Raw genomic sequence first — 19,905 nt, 5'->3', positions numbered from 1 at the left:
CATCAAACTGAAGACCAACAGAGGTAAGTAGATACAACGTGATCATTCTCAGTGTCTCAAAGTACAGCAGAGCACCATGGACCCCCTCACTAAACGTCCTCATGTTCTCCATCTCTCAGTGGACCTGGTCAGTGTACCCCTCTCTGACAACACTCTTCACATTCACAAAGTCCCTTCAGGAACTCTTACTGAGTGGCAGAGAAAGTGGCTTGGTTGAGAGGAAACCAAACTGTGACCCTAAATTCCAGTCTGACTGCTCTGTGTTGGTTACAGGTACCACTGACCCCCTGACCCCCATCATTGGAGCTGTGGTCGGACTCTTCCTCCTCCTCCTGGCTGCCATCATCATCATCATCACAGTGATCATCACAGAATCATCATGAAGAGGAATCCTGAACCAGTGGTTTAACATTCACACTGAAGTCATTAGACGCTTTCCTCCAAAGCCACTTACAATAAGGACATTTGTCTCAGTCATTGAATCAACTGTACACCAGTCATCATCAGACATTCACCAGAGAAGCAGCACAACTCTTGTTCCGGACACTAGTCATCTCCCGCCTTGACCACTGCAACACACTCCTGGGCCTCTGCGGCTCATCCAGAATACTGCCGCCCGTCTGGTGTTCGACCTCCCCAAATTCTCCCATGTTACCCTTCTCCTTCACACCGTTCACTGGCTCCCAGTAGCAGCTCACATGAGATTCAAGACGCTGGAACTCGCCTACCGGGCAGCAAAGGGAACAGCCCCTTCCTATATACAAACAATGGTCAGCCAACAAACACCTGCCTGTTCACTCCGCTCTTCCCCCTCTGCTGGCCGACTGGCACCACCGCCTCTACGGGGATGCAGTAGTCATGCTACCCGATCACAGCTTTTCACCGTCCTGGCGTCCCGCTGGTGGAACGAGCTTCCCCCTGCTGTCAGGAATGCAGAATCACTCCCTATCTTTCGCCGTAGACTGAAGACCCATCTCTTCAGGCTATACGTTAACTGTCCCTCGGACCTTTTCCAAAAACTGTTTGTGGTGCTGGTGGAAAGCCAGTGGGAAGTACAGAAAGACTGTGTAAGGTAGGGAGATGAAAGGGATATGGAAAGTTAGATCTTTACCTTTTCTTTTTAGTGTTTTCCCCTGCTTTTATATTCATTCTATGCATGTATATGTTTTTATATTCACTTTATGATCTTATTCCTGTTGTAAAGCACTTTGAGCTGCATTTCTTGTATGAAAGGTGCTATATAAATAAAGCTTTACTTACTTACTTACTTACTTACTCTTGAAATATCTCCATCTCCTCTACCCCCCTGTACAGTTTCTCTACTGTAAATTAATAATTAATTAATAAAAAATTCTTCTAACATTATGACGGCCAATGGCCCCTGGCCCGAGCGTAGATTATGTTTTCTTGTGCTGACTGATGGATAGATGATTCACTAATGTATTTGTTATAAGTCGCTTTGGATAAAGGTGTCTGCTAAATGCCAGAAATGTAAATGTCAACCATGTTAACTGTGTATTATAATTGCATTATTAATTTCCCCCATTCACAATAATATTAGAATAGAATAACTTTAACTAATGGCTTACTGGAGGACAGGACTTTGTGCTGAACTTTAAACTTTTCAAATTGAAAAGTACAGTTTGTATAAAGTATACTGTACAGTAGTCTATGGCTGACAGATAACACAGTGGCTCTACTACAGTATGAACTACCATCTACTGTACTCATTGGAGGCTGTTGGACGTTGAAATCGGAGGACGGCCTCATTGTAACCCAATCCACAATGTGTACAAACCAATATGTGACAGGGTCTGGTGAAAGAGTCCTCAAGTAGGGCAAGGTCATTTTTCATTTTTCAGTGATTTCGTTCAGGATTATGGGTTAGATTAGCTTTCAAATGATGTGTCATACATTCAAATCTGAAAATAGTTGAAGAAGTTATGCTTATTTGAATGTTGGTACACCTCAAACCAACTACCAGAGAAACTCGCTCTGAATCAAAACACATGCAAAACAGCTGCTAGTAGCTAGAAGCTAAAAGGGAACATCGCTATGAACTGCATGTTTAGCACATCTCAACATGCTGATGGAACATCAACATGCTAAAAACACATAAATAACTAAACGTAATTAGATCATCACACAGTCCTTGCTTTTGAACATGTCCTAAGACGTAAGTTTGTTTACAAGCCATGTATCACTTACCCAGTAGCCTACAGCAGACGATACAGTGAATCCAATTCACTAATTATTCACAGAAAGTATTTAGTGATTCTAAAACTGTTATCGAGTGGGCTCTTCAACACTTCAACTTTCGTAATAGGGAATATTAAAGAAGCTTTTTGGTCAGAGAGAGAGAGAGAGAGAGAGAGAGAGAGAGAGAGAGAGAGAGAGAGAGAGAGAGAGAGAGAGAGAGAGGGGGGGGGAGGGAGATTGCTCCCCCAGGCTAGTGTCAATGGGCAATACACAATAAGATAGAGCTGTGCCTATCTTATTGGGTTGTTTTACCCTAAGGTATTGGTCTCTTCTCTCTTGTTATGTTTCTTTTTTTATTTAGAGGCCATTCAATAAGTGCTATAGTGGTATAATAGTACCACTGAACTACATTGTACACTGTCGCAACAATTCAGATTGTTCACTATCGTGTTTATTTTCACTTACTGTAACAAATGAAGACTTTTCCTCCTTACATCGCTAGCATATTAGAAAGAAAGTATAAGGGTATGAACATACTTTGGGATCTTGCACAGTGACAGTGCGGACCTATCCCCAGTCAATATAACCTCATTGCAGGATTTTCTCATTCTTGGTGCATCCAGGCTGTTATATCGGACACTAGGTGAGTGAATCATGTAGAGACAGACTGTATCCACCTGGGGATTACAGGACATGAGAGACTTATGTAGTGGAGTCAACACATCACCTCCCAGGACCAATCTTCTTCCTGGAACACTATAGATCCTCAAGGTTACTGCACTGATTTTTCTTCGGTTGAATTGCTGTAGATAACCACAAATAGACAACTGTCAATGTTATTAGATTGGATAACAAAGTGAAAAACTGTTAAAGGGAGAGTCCTTCTGATTTATACTGTTTTTCGTTCCACTTTTTACAGGCGGTAGATTGATATACGAAAATATTGAATCAATTTGACAGTGAAAGCTAAAAAGCAAGGACAAAACTACTTTACTGAAACTTATATGGTAAGTAGATCTGAAGCGTTATCTGATTAAATCGTCTCAGATGCTAGATAACTGTGGTCATCTGTGGCTCAGTTTGTAGAGCATGGCGCTAACAACACTTCGGTCGTGGGTTAGATTCCTGCTGGGATATATAGATTGAAAAATGTTTTCACTCACTGCAATGTAAGTCGCTTTGCATAAAAGTGTCAGCGAAATGGCAGTTTAAAAAAAAAAAAACATTTTAAAAATTATTTTACTTATTCTTTTCCCCAATAACAGACACAAACAAACAAAAAGACAACAACAAAAAGACAACAGTCACAGTCACTCAACCTGCCAACCGTCTCTCTCCCCACCCCAGCCCTGGTGTGAAGATCTAGTAACAGGGAACCTAGAAGAGCAAGTGTTACCTGTTAAGACTACTGGAGAAGGGTTAGCATATAACATCTTGGATCATAGAAATAGAACTTTCACTGAAGCTCACTGAAGGTGTGTGTGTGTGTGTGTGTGTGTGTGTGTGTGTGTGTGTGTGTGTGTGTGTGTGTGTGTGTGTGTGTGCGTGCGTGCGTGCGTGCGTGCGTGTGTGTGTGTGTGTGTGTGTGTGTGTGTGTGTGTATATATATATATACTGTACCAGTCAAAAGTTTGGACACACTTCCCTATTAAATTGAGTGACTGGTACTGTATATATATATATATATATATATATATATATATATATATATACAGTATATATATATAACTTGCTCTCTTATTCGAAAGCTAATCAACACATAATGATACTGTGAAAACACCCGTAAATAGATGAACGCTTCATCTGCACAGCCTGTCAAGTCTGCTGGTTGTTTGTGAAAGTTATGACTCATGCAGGCATGACTGCCTACTGCAGACTATTGTGTGTTGAAGTTAAGTAGATTTTTCCCATCAGTAATTAAACGCTGAAGTGTTTGTTCTTTGTCACTGTGCTGTCACTGTCAAGGAGTACAAAGAGGAAACATGTTTAATTAAATTAAAAAGCGCTATTTGTAACTGAAACTCGGAACACAATTTAATTCAGTGTTCTTATGATTCTTTTTTTATTTCATGGTTCTTATGATAACGTATTGGGGAAGCTAAGCTCCAAACCATGGAGGGAATTTTTTTATTTATTTCTCCCAGTTCCAGCGCTCTGCACACCTCCCAGCTAGCTCCATCTCTCTCTGATTAAACACCTATCTGCTGTTGGTGCTAGTTGCTGGGTGGTAGGGCGACATCAATTGCACAGAGGGAGACATACCTGTTTAGAGATAAGGACGAGATTAACAGGAAACACAAAGCTGTGGAGATAAGAGAGGGAAGTATGACCCCATCAGTTCAGACACTTACCTGCCACTGTATAGTCGAACATGGATTAAACAGTGTTGTTGATTCCCTCGTCTGTGCGTCCCTTATTTGTCTTTCATTCGAAGCCTTATCTTCTGGTCAACTTTGTTGTACAGTGCATGGGTATTTGTGATATGCAATAAATATTTGTAAAATGTAATAACTCTGTGTTTTGTTTATTTCTATTATATTTCATTGTTTGTATGAATTCATACAGCTGTGCTTGAATTTCAGTTTGCATTTACTGCCGTCATATCGTTAATTCCTACATTTTTCTTTTCATAAATTGAGACCTATCGGACACATAAACTGTGTAGACTGTTGACAGAGTGTGTTCATCGATCACTCATAGGGCACACTAGTATGCTGAATATGATGGATGTGCTGGTGACTGGTGCTTGTGACAGCACTGCCTACGAGATGGAATTACATCTTCCACATGAAATGCGTATGCCGACTGGCCTTATTGATCTGTGGTTGATCTGGGGCCTCATTTATAAAAAAGTACTTGAACGTCATCTTTGACTTTCACGTAAGCACATTTTTCTAAACGGACGTAAGCAATATTTATAAAACGGTCTGCGCTTGTTTAAAATTGGGTACGTGCTTCCTTCTATACCAACACAGGTAAAATGAACTCAGGTGAATGAGGTTTGTATTAACGCCCTGTGATAGCGACTAAATTATAGAAGTGCTATAATATAGGGTAGGCGTTCGTCTGGAAGCGGGAGAGGGCAGAGAAGGGTGACTTCTCGGTAAGTTGCGTTTGTAACGTTTGATCATGACAACTAACCAGGCAAATGCTTATACTCAGTACTCAAGTTGTAAAAGAAAATCAGGGGAGGTGGTGGATTTTATCATATGAGGACAATTTTAGCATCCCCTCAGCGTCAGTGACTTCAGTGTCAGTAAAAATGTCATTGCATGTGTGCGTGCCCCCTCGCACCTTGAAATAGCAGTAATACCACGTTCATTTATAACATGACATAACGGATCGAAAGGGCCCAAAGGGGGGATGGCAGTTTTAGAAGGGGGATGATTTTGACCGTTTTTATTTCAGCCCCTCAACTCGAGTGCTGCTTATACTGTAATAATATAATGGTCTTATGGTCCAGTATAATTTAGCGTGTGGCCGGGCAAGGTCCGTTGTGGAACGCACTATAGGCATGTTGAAGGGGAGATAGACAGCTCCGGAGGGATATAAAGAAAGACTGAATTACAATCAAAAACATCAGTTCCCTTTAAATCTTGAATTTAACTCGTTTTCTCGGCTGATAACAACATCGAGCCTTCGCATGAATTACAGTAGGAAGTGCGGCTCACATGCCGCATAACCAGTAGGTAATGTGTGTACGCAAGGTCAATACCCGACGTAGAGCTACGATCATTTCCACGGTCAAATTGACTCACGTTGAAATTTTATAAATCACTACGTTCAGTACGTTGACGTGGTTTTCTACGTACGACACAGGTAAAATCACATTTGATCCAAAGTACTTTCTATAAATGAGGCCCCTGGTGTGGGGTAGATGCTGGGGTGGAAGGAGGAGAGAGTGTGTGTGTGTGTATGTGAGAGGGGGGGGGGTGGGTACACCAGGGTTTAATCCAAAGCCCTTTTATTCTATCATTATTCTATACATCCCTGGCTCACTGAGTGGAATATGTGATGTGGGGGGGCATAGGGGCGGTTGTGGCTCAGGAGCTAGAGCCAGCGTCTAATGATAGCACGGTCGGTGGTTCGATTCCCGGCTCGTCCTGTCCACGTGTCCTCGGGCAAGACATTGAACCCCAAATTGCTCCCAAAGGGCGGGCCGGCACCTTGCATGGTAGTTTGCCGCCATTGGTGTGTGAATGTGTGTGTGAATCAGTGAATGAGAGGCCATTGTAAAGCGCTTTGGAATAAGTAGCTTTATAAGTGCAGTCCATTTACCATGTGATGTCACACTGTGCTGTATGACAAATCTTTGATTTGTGTGCATGTTTCATTACAGTTTGTGGGGCGGCTGTGGCGCAGGAGGTAGAGTCGCTGCCTAATGATCACAAGGTTGGCAGATCGGCGGGTCGAGCTCCGGCTGGCCACATGTCGAAGTGTCTTTGGGCAAGACACTGAACCCCAAAATTGCTCCCAGTGAGCGGGCCAGCGCCTTGCATGGCAGCTTGCCACCATTGGTGTGTGAATGTGTGTGTGAATGGGTGAATGAGAGGCCGTTGTAAAGCGCTTTGGAGCAGCAAAAAAGGCTCTATATAAGTGCATTCCATTTACCATTTACCATACAGTTGCTGGAAAGTGGTCACAATAACACAGAGTTGTAAGCATGCCTCCTATTCACCATGTACCAAAGCCTTATCCCCTGACCTTGACAAGATCTACACTATCAGTAAATCCTTTAACTTTTCCAGTCTTCGATCGTTGACAGATGTAACACCCGTTACTCTCACTTTTGCAATCTCCCTGTCAATATTTTCCTCAGGCAGCTCGCAGGGCTTTATCATACAGCAGAGGGAAAATATTAGGATCCTTGCATATATTATGCATAATAATAATAATAATAATACATTAGACTTATATAGCGCTTTTCTAGACACTCAAAGACGCTTTACAAATTGAAGAAGATCGAGTAGTAATAATACAAATTACAAAAGGTAAATAGAAGAAAGTATAGGGGCCTAATTAAGGTAGTGCTGGGGACACATGGGAAGGGGAGGGGGAGAGGGTTAACTGTTGAAGGCGAGCTTGAAGAGGTGGGTTTTGTGGGCCTGTTTAAATGTTGGGAGGGTGTTGGTCTGTCTGATGTGGTTGGGGAGGGCGTTCCAGAGGGACGGGGCTGCGGCTGAAAAGGCCCTATCACCCCAGGTCCGGAGCTTGGTCCTGGTGGTCTTGAGGGTAGTTTGGTCGTCAAACCTGAGGCAACGGGAGGGGGTGTGGAGGGGGACGAGGTCGGCAAGGTAGAAGGGGGCCAGATTGTTGATGGCTTTGTAAGTGGTGAGTAGGATTTTTAATTGGATCCTGTATTTGACCAGGAGCCAGTGTAGGTTTTGGAGGACGGGGGTGATGTGGTCACGGCGGCGAGTGGAGGTGAGCAGAAGAACAGATGTGTCCTCACACCATATGGATGTGATGTCCGATGTGTGGAATGTGGAAATACATTTTTTCAAAATCATGTGGAAAGTGATACTTTGACACCACCAAGAACACATTGTAAGGGAATTCCCCATTGTAGTGGAATTCCCCATTGAGTTGCCGTAATACCGACAAGGACACAAACTCAATTGAAGACGGTGGATTGAGTTTTGACAGTTTTCGTATTTCATACGAAATGTACTGAATACAATAAATCGGATTTATTTCGTGTTTATGTCACAGCTCTGTGCAAGGACACACTCTACACAGAATAACACTCACACACTCCAAACTACTCAGCACAGATGAAAATCCACTGTGTGTATTGCTCATATTGACAGTACAGGAAGACACTCAGGGTCGTAGTTTACTCTCGTTACATTGAAATAAAGTGTTATCAAACTAGAATAACACATTCTTACACTTACAGTACTGCTGCTTTTTCTTGTAAACTTACAGTACAGGTGTACAGTTACAGGTTACAGTGTAGGTGAGCTGCTTTTTCTTGTTGCAGTACTTTAGCGACTGTTCAGCAAGAAAATCCAACCTCTCTTTTTTTTTATTTTATTCTTTTCTATAGAGAGTATACCGTATGTACCGTTTCACTTTTTATAAATGCTGTGTTCACAATTGATGCTCTCCAAAAATCCAATACAGTGGATACAAAGTAAAGTAATAAAAAAAAACAGAAGAAGAATATCCAACCTCTATGGAGTGAAGCTATCATCTTTCTTCGTCTTCTAAAAATAACTGGTTATCATCCAACACATCTAATGGGCTGAGGAGAAGTGTCAGTGGGGGCTGGAAAAGGACACAGCAGGGGCAGGTGAGTGAAGACAAGGCTGCAAAGGGGTTGGATCTGTTTCTCTGCTGTATGGAACAGTCTGGAATTATCCTTTGGTTTCTGAGCTCAGGTTTTCTGCCAAACAAGCGATTGAAAAAAATTATTAATCAACGAGAACAATGTTACGAAATAACAGAGCTGGTGCTGGTTTACGTTTCCTCCAGTAATCATCATTTGAATAGCAACACTTGCTTAATCATTTATTTATAAAGACGGATTTCTGCTACATTGTGTGTTCCCTCCATTCCGTTGTCTACTGTACATGTATGTGCGAGCAAGTGTTTGTGTGTGTGTGTATGTGTGTGTGTGTGTATGCATGGTGAAACTTTATATTTCTTTAGTCTTTTAGTATTGATCAACCCACTGGTCTTGTGCGAATAACATCCTGTGTGTGGCAGAACTGGTTGTTGGCTCAGCATTACTGTAACAAATTGTTTCCAGGATGTCAAAATGCACTGTTAGTATTTATGTCCTTTAGAATTGTACTTTGTATGTGGACATAAATAAAGCATTTAAAATGTATGCATGGTGACACTTTATACAGTACTAATCCATAGCACATTTCACTATATCCTATAAAAAAAGTTTTTAATGGTTTAGCAGGGTTTTGTGTATTTCTTTTGTGTATTTTTTGTGACAGAAGCAGAAAACTTGACAGAAAACTCAGAGCTTGGGTTGTCAGAGATGTAACTGATGTGCTGTCCTGAAGGCTGCAGGGTAGATAGAGCTGCTAAGTGTGTTGGTTCACCTGCCAGTGACGTGTCTATTGTCCTGTAGACAGAGAGCACTTACTGTACTGACACCACGGTGGTAGGCCTGATAAGTAACAACGACGAGTCGGCCTACAGGGAGGAGGTCCAACATCTGGCGTAGTGGTGCACTGACAACAACCTGGCACTCAACACCAGTAAGACCAAGGAGGTCATTGTGGACTTCAGAAAAACTGGGGGCTGTGTACACTCTCCCATCTACATCAATGAGACGGAGGTGGAGCGTGTTCCCAGCTTCAAGTTTCTGGGGGGTTCACATCTCCGAGGACCTCTCTTGGACCCTCAACTCCTCTTCCCTGGTCAAAAAGGCGCGGCACGCCCTATACTTCCTGAGGAGATTGAAGAAAGCCCAGCTGTCTCCCATGATCCTGGTCAACTTCTACCGCTGCACCATTGAGTGCATGCTAACCAACTGCATCACAGTGTGGTACGGCAACTGCAATGTGTCTGACCGGAAAGCCCTGCAACGGGTGGTGAAAACCGCCCAGTGTATCATTGGCACAAAACTCCCTACCAATCGAGTCCCTCCAGGCAACCCGGTGTCAGCGGAGGGCGGCAAATATCATCAAGCCTACCTCGCACCCCCAACCACAGTCTGTTTGACCCCCTACCATCTAAAAGACTCAGGAAGTACAGGATCCTCAGGACCCGTAGCAGCAGGCTACAGAACAGCTTCTTTCACAGAGCTGTCACTCTGATAAACAATCCCGCCCTCCACACACCCCTCTGAACTATCCCCCCCCCCCCCCGTTGTATGGTACTTGTACTCTGCAATGACAATAACGTTGAATCTAATATAATGAGGATCTGTTCCACCTGGCTACACAACTGTAGGCTACAATAACAAACCTCATGCTCCATGCTATTTAATTCTGTGTATCAGGACTCCAAATGTGTGGTTTCCAAAGAGACATTACTGTGCCATGTGTAGGTCATGTCTGTGTAGGTGCCATCCAATGGATGTCTTATTCCTCAAAACATAAAACAGCAAAAAAAATAACACAATCAACACATTTCTTAGCAAAACATTTTTTTTAATTAGAAATATCTTGTATAAAAATGAACATGCTCTACACATTTTCATGTTTTCTATAGATAATTCATAAATATCCAGGCACTGTCATTTTCTTTTTTTAGTTTTCTTTTGTTTTAATAGGTCAGTACATAAAGCAGACATGATCAATCCATTTTTAATAACGTACATTAACTTGCCATTTAATTTCGGTCAGCACTTACATACTCTATTTTGCAACACAGACAAAGTGTTGGAAAAGAACGAGACGAAGGGTGGCAACAAAGCAAGTAAATCATCATAGTCACGAACACAAACAATCCCACATTACTTTATCTTAAATGATGATGATGAAAAAAAACAGCATTTCATTTTTGCTTCATCTTGGATTTTTCGTTTGAAGCAGAGAGCTGAGAATCCTAAATAAAAACAGAAAGGTTTGTCCCTCTCTTTGAAATCCTATTTATAATCTTCCCTTTCGGTCGTTTTCCCTTCTGTAGCTTATGGTACAATTTCTCCAATGGCTCTTTTTCATACGTGATATAAATGTCTTAGATGCAGCATCTTGCCAATCTATTTTGTTGCCAGTTGCCACATTTAGGTGTTAGATTTGCGATGGTACTGTGACATTAACAGTGGCGAATTCTCTAATCAAGGAAATGGTGTAATTTGACAACAACAACAGCATGACTAACAAAGTTGGGAGCAATAGACAGATGGCAGACAGATCTGTTTGTTAGATTTTTTTTGTATTGTGTTTCTCCTTCATCCAGGGATATGCTACTGCTACTGCTTGAGGGTAGTCTAATGTCCTTATGCAAAGTGACTACCTCACATGAAAGGAAACGCAAACATTGACTAAAATCACAGGTACACGGCACGCAGAAACCAAAAACAACGCAACCGAGAAAACAGTAGCAGCAGGACAACACTGATGCTCCAGTGTACGTCTACACAACCACTGCATAGATCTTACAATCTAACAATCTCTTTTATGCATTTCACGCCCCGAACCCTTTGCAGGTTAAGGAAGGACTCGATTAGATTTCAATAACTGACAACTGAAGATAGAGATGAAGTCAAAGGAAAGAACCGTCTCACTCGTAAGACTAAACACAGTATGGATGTACTGTAAAACAGTGTGGTAGTGCACTCAAGCTGTCTACGGGGTGTAGTCTTGAGCTTTCGCTGAGTTTCGCTCACTAACAATCGAGGAGACAGTGAGTGGAGTACATACTGTATTGTACGGGGGGTGGTACACAAGGGGTTAATAACATTTAAAATTCCTATGTTTTTTGTGGAGTTATTCTCGATTAGCCTCGATCTGCAAAGGGTATCCGGTGTTTAATGGACCGAAAAATGATGACACCACTGTAACTTGTTGAAACCACAATCCCACACATGGAGCATTCCATAGACGTTGAACAACACAGCACAGTACACACAATGCTCCCCCACAGGCATGCTCCGGGACTGTACACAAGAACCGTAGAGATGGTGTCAAATGGTTGTCCTCGTTCTGAAGGATTACTGTAAAAAGAGAGAACTGGAATAACCTGCCATTTGATTATTCTGTATTATGCCATTGTATACTGAATGGTGTCTAGGAACGATTTATATTATCCATGCGTGTTACACTGAATAGTCAGGTTTATTGAAGAAGAGTTGCATTTCTTTTTTTCAGCTCTATTTCATAATTACCACCTTGATGCACTGTAATATCAACACAAAATAATGACAATTCACCATAAGTCTTGAATAGCCTGAGGGACGATAAGTTGTGTCTTCTTTTGCCTTCGACAAAGATCGAGCGTACTGCATTTAGTTGGACAGTTTAGTTTGTTACAGCCCTCTGCTATTGATGAGTGATTTGCAATAATGGTGTCCAGCTCCTCACTCTCATCATCAGAAAGGACCGAGAGGAAGGGGGAGAAGGGGGGGGGGGGGGGCGAGGGAGTGAGATTACAACACATTATACAACACTGCGCACAGAGAGAAAAATAAATTCACTCTTTTTCACGAAGAGGTTTTTATAGTCAGCTTCAGAGAGGACATCAGAGGAGGAAAATGGGTCCTAAACTCCAAAAGGAAAACACCAGCTCCACACATCATCCTCTCTGCTTTCATTTGGAAACTCGACTGCCTGATGTCACCGACAGGTCACTGTGGGGGTGGGGGGTTATGGGGGGGGTGAGGAGGGGTAACTTTACTGTCATATCTTGACGGCCCCCCACCTCCCCACCCCCCCCAAAAAGAACCCTCCCCACTGATTCTCTAGCCTTGCCTTGTCCTCTTGAAAAATGGTGACATCCATTATAATAATCCCCCCCCCCCCCCTCTCCTCTCTCATTTGCCTTCGCTCTTGCATTGTGATGTACCAGTTCTGATGTTCACTCCATGGGCATGCCCTTGGTCAGCTTCCAGGGGCAGGGGCTTTAGATGGCATGGTTACTGTAGCTGATGTAAGTCTGCTTGGAGGCCAACGCTGTGAATGGAACAGTAGAGAGAAAGAAAGAGAGAGAGAGAGAGAGAAAAAGAAAATGAAAGGAAGAAAGGAAGCAAGACAGAAAGAACGAGATGGCTCATCTCAAGGGGTTTTATCCTAATAAAAGACATTTACAACAATTTACAAAGAAAGAAAGAGAGAGAGAAAGAGAGAGAGAAAGAAAGAAAGAGCGTGGGTGACGTTCAAGAGAAGCATTCAAGTAAAGCCTAATTCATCTGTCAGGAAGACCTTATCTTCCAGTCAATTTCAGTGATTGCTGACACCCGTTCTATTTCTGCATGACTTTATCAGACGGAGGTGTCAGTAGGGAGTGCAGGTGGAAACCGGCAGAGGCAACAAGGGTAACAGATATGAATAGCAAGCAGTGAGCAACATTTTTCATGTTCTGTGTGTTATAAGTGTAACAATAATCATTTCACTTCCTGGAGAATGCACTGTAAAAACCGACTGGGTATATTGCGTCTAAATTCAGATATTGCTGTTCCGATGCATAGTAGGATCTATCTCGATGATTCACTTACTTTAGACTGTATTTTGTTGTAACTCGCTTTGGAGAAAGGCGTCTGATAAATGCCAAAAATGTAAACGACCAAAAATGTCTATCTGCAGCTAGAACCGGCATCGCGAAATTTGCCTGCAATTGGATGATATTTCACTTGTCTCTTTTCATAATGTGGATATACTGTGCTCCTGTGATTTCAAAACCAGCTTAACACCATGTACTGTGTGTCCAGTAATTGCAGCCTGGCCTAAAGTGAGAAGACATTCCTGTTTAAGTATACATCAAAGCTGTCTGATCATCACTGGACATACAGTATAATATCTGATGCAACATTACCCATTCAAATGCAAGGCCTCAAGAATTACATGCTGAGATCAGAGATCTCTCTCTGTGCACCAAGCAAAGCATGCAGCAGTGTCACTGTGTTCATAGAAATATAACTTTAATTAAAGAACCATTGATCTGGAAGTTCTAAATAGGGCTGCTCATGTTGGTCGTTGAATACACACTGGAGGACTACTGGAGTGTTTGGCTATGGCCTAGGAGTGAGCCTGACCGAACGGGATTATGTCTCTCCAGTCTTTCCAACCACCTGTGTGTGTGTGTGTGTGTGTGTGTGTGTGTGTGTCTGTCTGTCTGTCTGTCTGTCTGTCTGTCTCTCTGTCTGTCTGTCTGTCTCTCTGTCTGTCTGTCTGTCACTATCTGTGTCTGTGTGTGTTTGAGTGAATGACGGTGTGTGTGTGTCTGTCTGTCTGTCTCTCTGTCTGTCTGTCTGTCTGTCACTGTCTGTGTCTGTGTGTGTTTGAGTGAATGACGGCGTGTGTGTGCGGATATGACAGAGTGTGTCCTCTCTAAATAAAACCGTCATCAGCTCGCTCGCTCTGTGGTTTAATCACCATATCCATCTGCCAATCTTGTCCGCAGCAGCCTTCGCTGATTGGGTGAGTCAGAGAGGATAAATCAGAGCGGCCACTGTTGACAGCCTGGATGGGGGGCACAATGACTAGAGGCAGAGGGGATGATGGTGAGGAGAGGGGGACCCGCTCTCGATTTCGCTCAGATCGCCTCCTACAGCAACATTGATAAATGAACCTTATTTAAATATTTATGCGCTGTGTGAGGGCCCAAGATAAAGAATATATGGTCCAGAAAGAATTGGAGCTGGCAGTCCCATCTGTCTTTCCCTCTCCCCACTAATAGTGGTTGTATGTCCCATTACAGCAAATTCCTCCGTTTGTCAACGAGAGAAACAAATTACAGGGGGGGCGCACAGCTACCACTTGTCCATTCAGGCAGAGGGGGCGACATCTCGCCACGTCAGGGCCCATTAGGGTGTAGCGCGTTCATCGGGCCATTTACAGTTTACAACACTCCAACATTGTCTAGAGGAATCACCGTCTGTGGGTCAAGGGGCGTGTGTTTGTTGTGAGGACTGTCTGTTACTGTTGGACGTGTTAGTGCACCATCGCCAAGGGCAGCCGTGATGTGTTGTTGCATAACCGAGGCAGGCATGAGATCCAAGTGAACATTAGCACAAAGGAGGTGACAGCAGCTGGTGAAAGTCAGTAACCGATCAAAATGTTCAGACTTTTATTCTGAAAAATGTAAATACATTTCAACGTTGTTAGTCGAAAGAGTAGTGGGGATTACTCGTGGAATCCCTTGACTAGCGAGGGTGTCATTGATTTTCAACAACGTTGAAATGTATTGACATTTTTCTCAGAATAAAAGTCTGAACATTTTGGTCGGTTTGCCGACTTGTTCCCGCCTTTCACCAGCTGCTGTCACAAAGACAGGAGATAACAGGAGAAACAGTGGTCAAACAGTGGTCAAACAGTGGTCAAACAGAGCAGAGAGGCGAGCTGATGGTTCTCTCCGTTACCTGGGTGTCTAAAGTCCCTCACAGGGTCCCCCTCCCTCTCCACAGTCTGACACATACAAGCACAAAGAGCAGCTGTTAGTCCCTGGGCCCAGGTCAGTGGGGTCAGAGTTCATACTGTGGAAACTAGAACGCTTGAATTCACACATCACTCGTTGCTGATATCATCTTGTCCGTCCCCTTTGACAGGGGTAGTAGATCTTGCCCTATGAGGGTCAGTCTGGGGTCCAGCTGAGCAATAAACTAGTTGTGGCTAGATGCTATACGGCCACTGTGGGTAATTCTGGAGTCAACTCACGTTTTAGCGACAAGAGTTTCACTTTTCTTGTCTGCTCTCCTGACAGGCTGACACAGCTATCGTCAAGTGTATCAAATGTAGACCTGTGAGTCATTATATGCTAATTTTCACGTTCATTTCCAAATTACATAAGCCATTTGCTAGTTTCAAGGTTATGTAACTAAGAAATGAGCAGGAGAATAGCAAGATTGATTCCAGTTAGGAGTAGTCTACACATTGTAACTAAGGTAACAATGACAGATCAGTGCAGAAAGAGTCTGCCGTGAGACAATGAGCCCAAGTTAGTCATTGTCAAACCACTGAAAAATGTTAAATGCACATCATCATTAATGTTTGGCTGAAAGCCACTGTCACTTGTGACCTTAAAGTTACCGTTGTCTGTCATCATGATTATTGTAGACTTTTCATTATTGCAGAGTATTTTCCCTGCTCAATTCTAGAAAGCTTCTTGAAAAGGTCGAAGTTTACATAGACAGGATTACGACGGTATCCAAATACCATCTATCCATAACTCAGTAAAACGCGTAATATTACTGATTCGCTAATTGTAGACAACAGTCACGACTTTGATTGGTTAACTCAGGTGTGTTGGTGCTCAGCTGGAACACAACCCTCCACCCGCACAGTTCTAGAACCGTGTGGGTGGAGGGTTGTGTTCCAGTTGACCAGCAAGACACCTGAGTTAACCATTCAAAGTGGCAGTAAGCAGGGGCGCCGCTAGAGATTCTGGGCCCCATGACAGAATATCATTTTGGGCCCCCCCCACCTAAACCACCCATCAACCGAGACAACCCAGTTGAAGTTGATGAACGAAATCCAATGATGGACATCTTTTGTAAATGTAATTTAAAATTAGTTAATACAGGAATCAACAATTCAGCAAAGAAATCTCAACATTCTTTAACTTATTAAATTAAGACTTGAACAACAGAAGGACAAAAGTATAATTAAATTAAGATTTGAACCCAATTATAAAAGTATAAATCACACAAAAAGTCAAAATATAATTGTAATGGGGTGGTATTGTGTCTAAATACATTTAGATCTTTTAAAGATCAGTTGGCCATAATACTGTCAGGATTAGATCAATGAAGAATTACAGCAGAGATATTTACTGACTCAGCATTGCTTGTTTCACACAAAGACAAAAGTGTCTTATACAAGAGGGAGCAACACAGACATGGTGCCAGCGAAATTGAATAGTGAAATAGGAAAAAGGTAATTTTTACCTACTGCGGCAGTACTGTGGAATAGTATACCTGGAGAGCTAAAAACTATATCTAGCCTCATGCACAACGATTCAAGATTAAAGAGTAAAGAGACCAAATCAAAGCTAAAGGCTGGGCCTTCTTAGTAGCAACATCTTTAATAAGATCCTTGAAATCTAGTGATGAAGTAAGTAAGTAAGTAAGTAAAGCTTTATTTATATAGCACCTTTCATACAAGAAATGCAGCTCAAAGTGCTTTACAACAGGAATAAGAACATAAAGTGAATATAAAAACATATATAAAAACATATACATGCATAGAATGAATATAAAAGCAGGGCAAAACACTAAAAAGAAAAGGTAAAGATCTAACTTTCCATATCCCTTTCATCTCCCTACCTTACACAGTCTTTCTGTACTTCCCACTGGCTTTCCACCAGCACCACAAACAGTTTTTTGGAAAAGGTCTGTCTCAGTCTCTGTGTACGTTCTCAGTCTCTGTGGACGTTCTCAGTCTCTGTGTACGTTCTCAGTCTCTGTATACGTTCTCAGTCTCTGTGTACGTTCTCAGACGTTCTCAGTCTCTGTGTACGTTCTCAGACGTTCTCAGTCTCTGTGTACGTTCTCAGTCTCTGCAAGACCTTGCACCAAAAATCCAACTACTCAGTATCAACATTACAGCCAACATTACAGCCATGAAGCCAACTTGCTGTGCTGCTGTCATTGTCCTTTGTTACTTCTTACTCTTCTTCTTCTGCCTCTTGGCCTCTGCTCTCCTCTCTGGCTGCCTGGCTTGAAGTGGGCCCTGGCATGGAGTATCCATAGGTACATAATTCATAAGATGTCCTATAATAGTATTAACATAGTAATACATACATTACACCAGATTAGCTAACTTAAATGTTATCTAGCTAGCTAACAATATTATTAAGATGCCAGTGGTCAATGTTATTGCAATTACTGGAAGAACTATTAACTAAATATGAATATTAGCTAACGTTGTATTCAATGCTTGCATGGTAATGCAGCATACATTAAACTATTCAAAATCTGTTTGTTAACCCCAAACTCCTACTGCTCACCTCCTTCTCCTTCAACTGGGAGGTGGGTTGAGGGAAGGAGTCCTGATCCTGAAGCTGCATCTGCTGTGCATGACGTGATTAGCATGTAACATTATACTAGTTAGCTAGTTAGCTAGCTATAGCAAGAGTGCATAGCTGCTGAATTCACTGAGCTCTAATAACCTATATTTGACTGAAATTATACTGACAGTGCACTGTAAGTTAACTTTACTTGAAGTTAATTAGCTATAGCGAGCTAACTAGATCATCCACACAGTGATTAGCTAGAGCTAAACCACACAATGTTGTCTAGGTAGCCTACATGTTATGGGCCCCAAAAGAAGGTCTGTGAATGAATACCTTTCTTTCTTTTTTTTGTCACTCTCCTCGTTCTTTACTTTTACTTTTCTCTTTTGAGACCCTGACTTTGGCTTTGCCTTTCACGACATCGTCTCTCTCCTTGTCAGAATATTTGTGGTAACGTTCCTCTAGTCTAGCAGCTCGCGCGCGCTGGACTGAACCATGCAATGAATAAATAGAGTGGTAAATAATAAGGCTTAATTTTGTCAAACATAGAGAAACAAAACTCCAGTTTGTTTCTTTTGTAACTTTTTGTAATACATAGAATTATAATTTGAAGTCGGCTACATTAACTTCCTTATGATAATAATAATAATATTATTATAAATATAATATATTTTTAAAAAGATTATCTTGGGCCCCTGTCAGTGCTGGGCCCTTAGAATCGTCCTAACTTACCCCCCCCCTAGCGGCGCCCCTGGCAGTAAGTGGCAGTCTTGCCCACCTCTGTCCAATCCTTACCCTACGTCATGACGATCTGTAACTCTCACTCTCTCTACCTGTCTCTTTTACATTTCCATATCAGATAAACACTGAAAAGTGACACCTTGACACATCTTTTATCTTAAGCATTCAGGCGAAGTGGAACTAGATTTTGAGATGACACTGATCGAGGAGCTGGTGCCAGTCTCCAGACAGGGTTTCATCCTATTGCTAAAAGATGATGGGAGTATTTGCTAGTGATATCTCAGACATAGGGATAGAAATGTATCACAGCTTAAAAGATGTATTGGGGGTAATTAGAGTAACTATTTATCATCAGAAATGTAAGTAACCATGTTTATGAATACATGTTTTTCAATCATGGCATTTGCTTAATCTATTCAGATCAAGGTAGCAAGTACAGTATGTACTGTAAGGAAAACATGATGGATTAGTTCTCCCTCCTGTTAAATCAATGAAATCGCCCGGTGGCTGTAGAGTTAATCATCTCAACTCTATGACACCTGAATCTGAAGCCTAGCCCACTGATCAATCAAGATTATTCACGCTGTTCTGTTCTGTCCTGTTGTAGGAGCCAATGCTTAAATGCCATTTAGGTTTGCCCAAATAAATGAACTCCCAATTTCCTGCATCCTCACCGGCATAACACCAGCTAATTTCCCAAAGTTGTTGAGGTGTAAAATACCTATGGCATCAATTACGGCTTACATAACAGCGAGGTCATTCGTTTTTTGTGCTGTTTTTCGCTGACTACTTTTGACTTGAAATGGCTCACTGGTTTACAGGGCCAAACTCACAGGGGAGAGAGTAGGAGAAATAACAACAGTATCGTCACTATACTACCTCTCTAACTTCCTGACCTCTTGACAGCTGACCTCTTGACCCCTAACCCCGCGACCTTTGACACTGACCTTGCGTTTCCAGGCTTTCACACAGCTCGGACTTGGCCTCTCCGTTGGGCCTCAGGCCACCCTTTGGGGTGAACTTGTTGGTCATGGTGGCTGCGGTGACCACGGCCTTCAGGCTCCTCTTGCGCTTGGGCACGTTCTGCTCCGGGTGGAAGAGCACCACGTAGACCTTGGGCATGTAGAGCATCCCCAGGGACACGGAGGCACTCAGGCTCACCGAGATGGTGAGGGTCGTGGTCTGGATGTACATCTGTTGAGGAGAGAAAGAGAGACGAAGGGAGGGAAGAAACCAAATCGTTCATGAACCAGGACAGTGATGGATGGTCCTGTTCAAGAGGTTCAAGGTAGTTCTTCTAGATTCTTCAGAATTTCAAAGTGCTGGTGTTCAGCCTTCAGAGCCCTCCATGGCCCTCCAAGCCCCCGCCTACATCTCCGATCTCATCCA

General features: G+C 42.5%; 1 protein-coding gene across 1 annotated transcript in view; it reads right to left on the bottom strand.

The window, feature by feature from the left end:
- Positions 1-12,729: 12,729 nt before the first annotated feature.
- The window catches only part of LOC308159367 (metabotropic glutamate receptor 4-like), a gene marked incomplete at its 3' end in the record, with an annotated part of 156,326 nt that continues 149,150 nt past the window's right edge, over positions 12,730-19,905 (bottom strand). Inside the window, exons 9-10 of the mRNA XM_080533140.1 lie at positions 19,464-19,710; positions 12,730-12,779 (exon numbers count right to left, since the gene is read on the bottom strand). Coding sequence (XP_080389266.1) covers positions 12,730-12,779; positions 19,464-19,710 — 297 coding nt within the window. The remainder of the gene's footprint in view (positions 12,780-19,463; positions 19,711-19,905) is intronic.

Source organism: Nansenia antarctica, assembly GCF_963989245.1.
Source record: "Nansenia antarctica genome assembly, chromosome: 6".
In the NCBI taxonomy this organism is placed as follows: domain Eukaryota; kingdom Metazoa; phylum Chordata; class Actinopteri; order Argentiniformes; family Microstomatidae; genus Nansenia; species Nansenia antarctica.
This window is presented reverse-complemented; position numbering and strand designations above follow the sequence as displayed.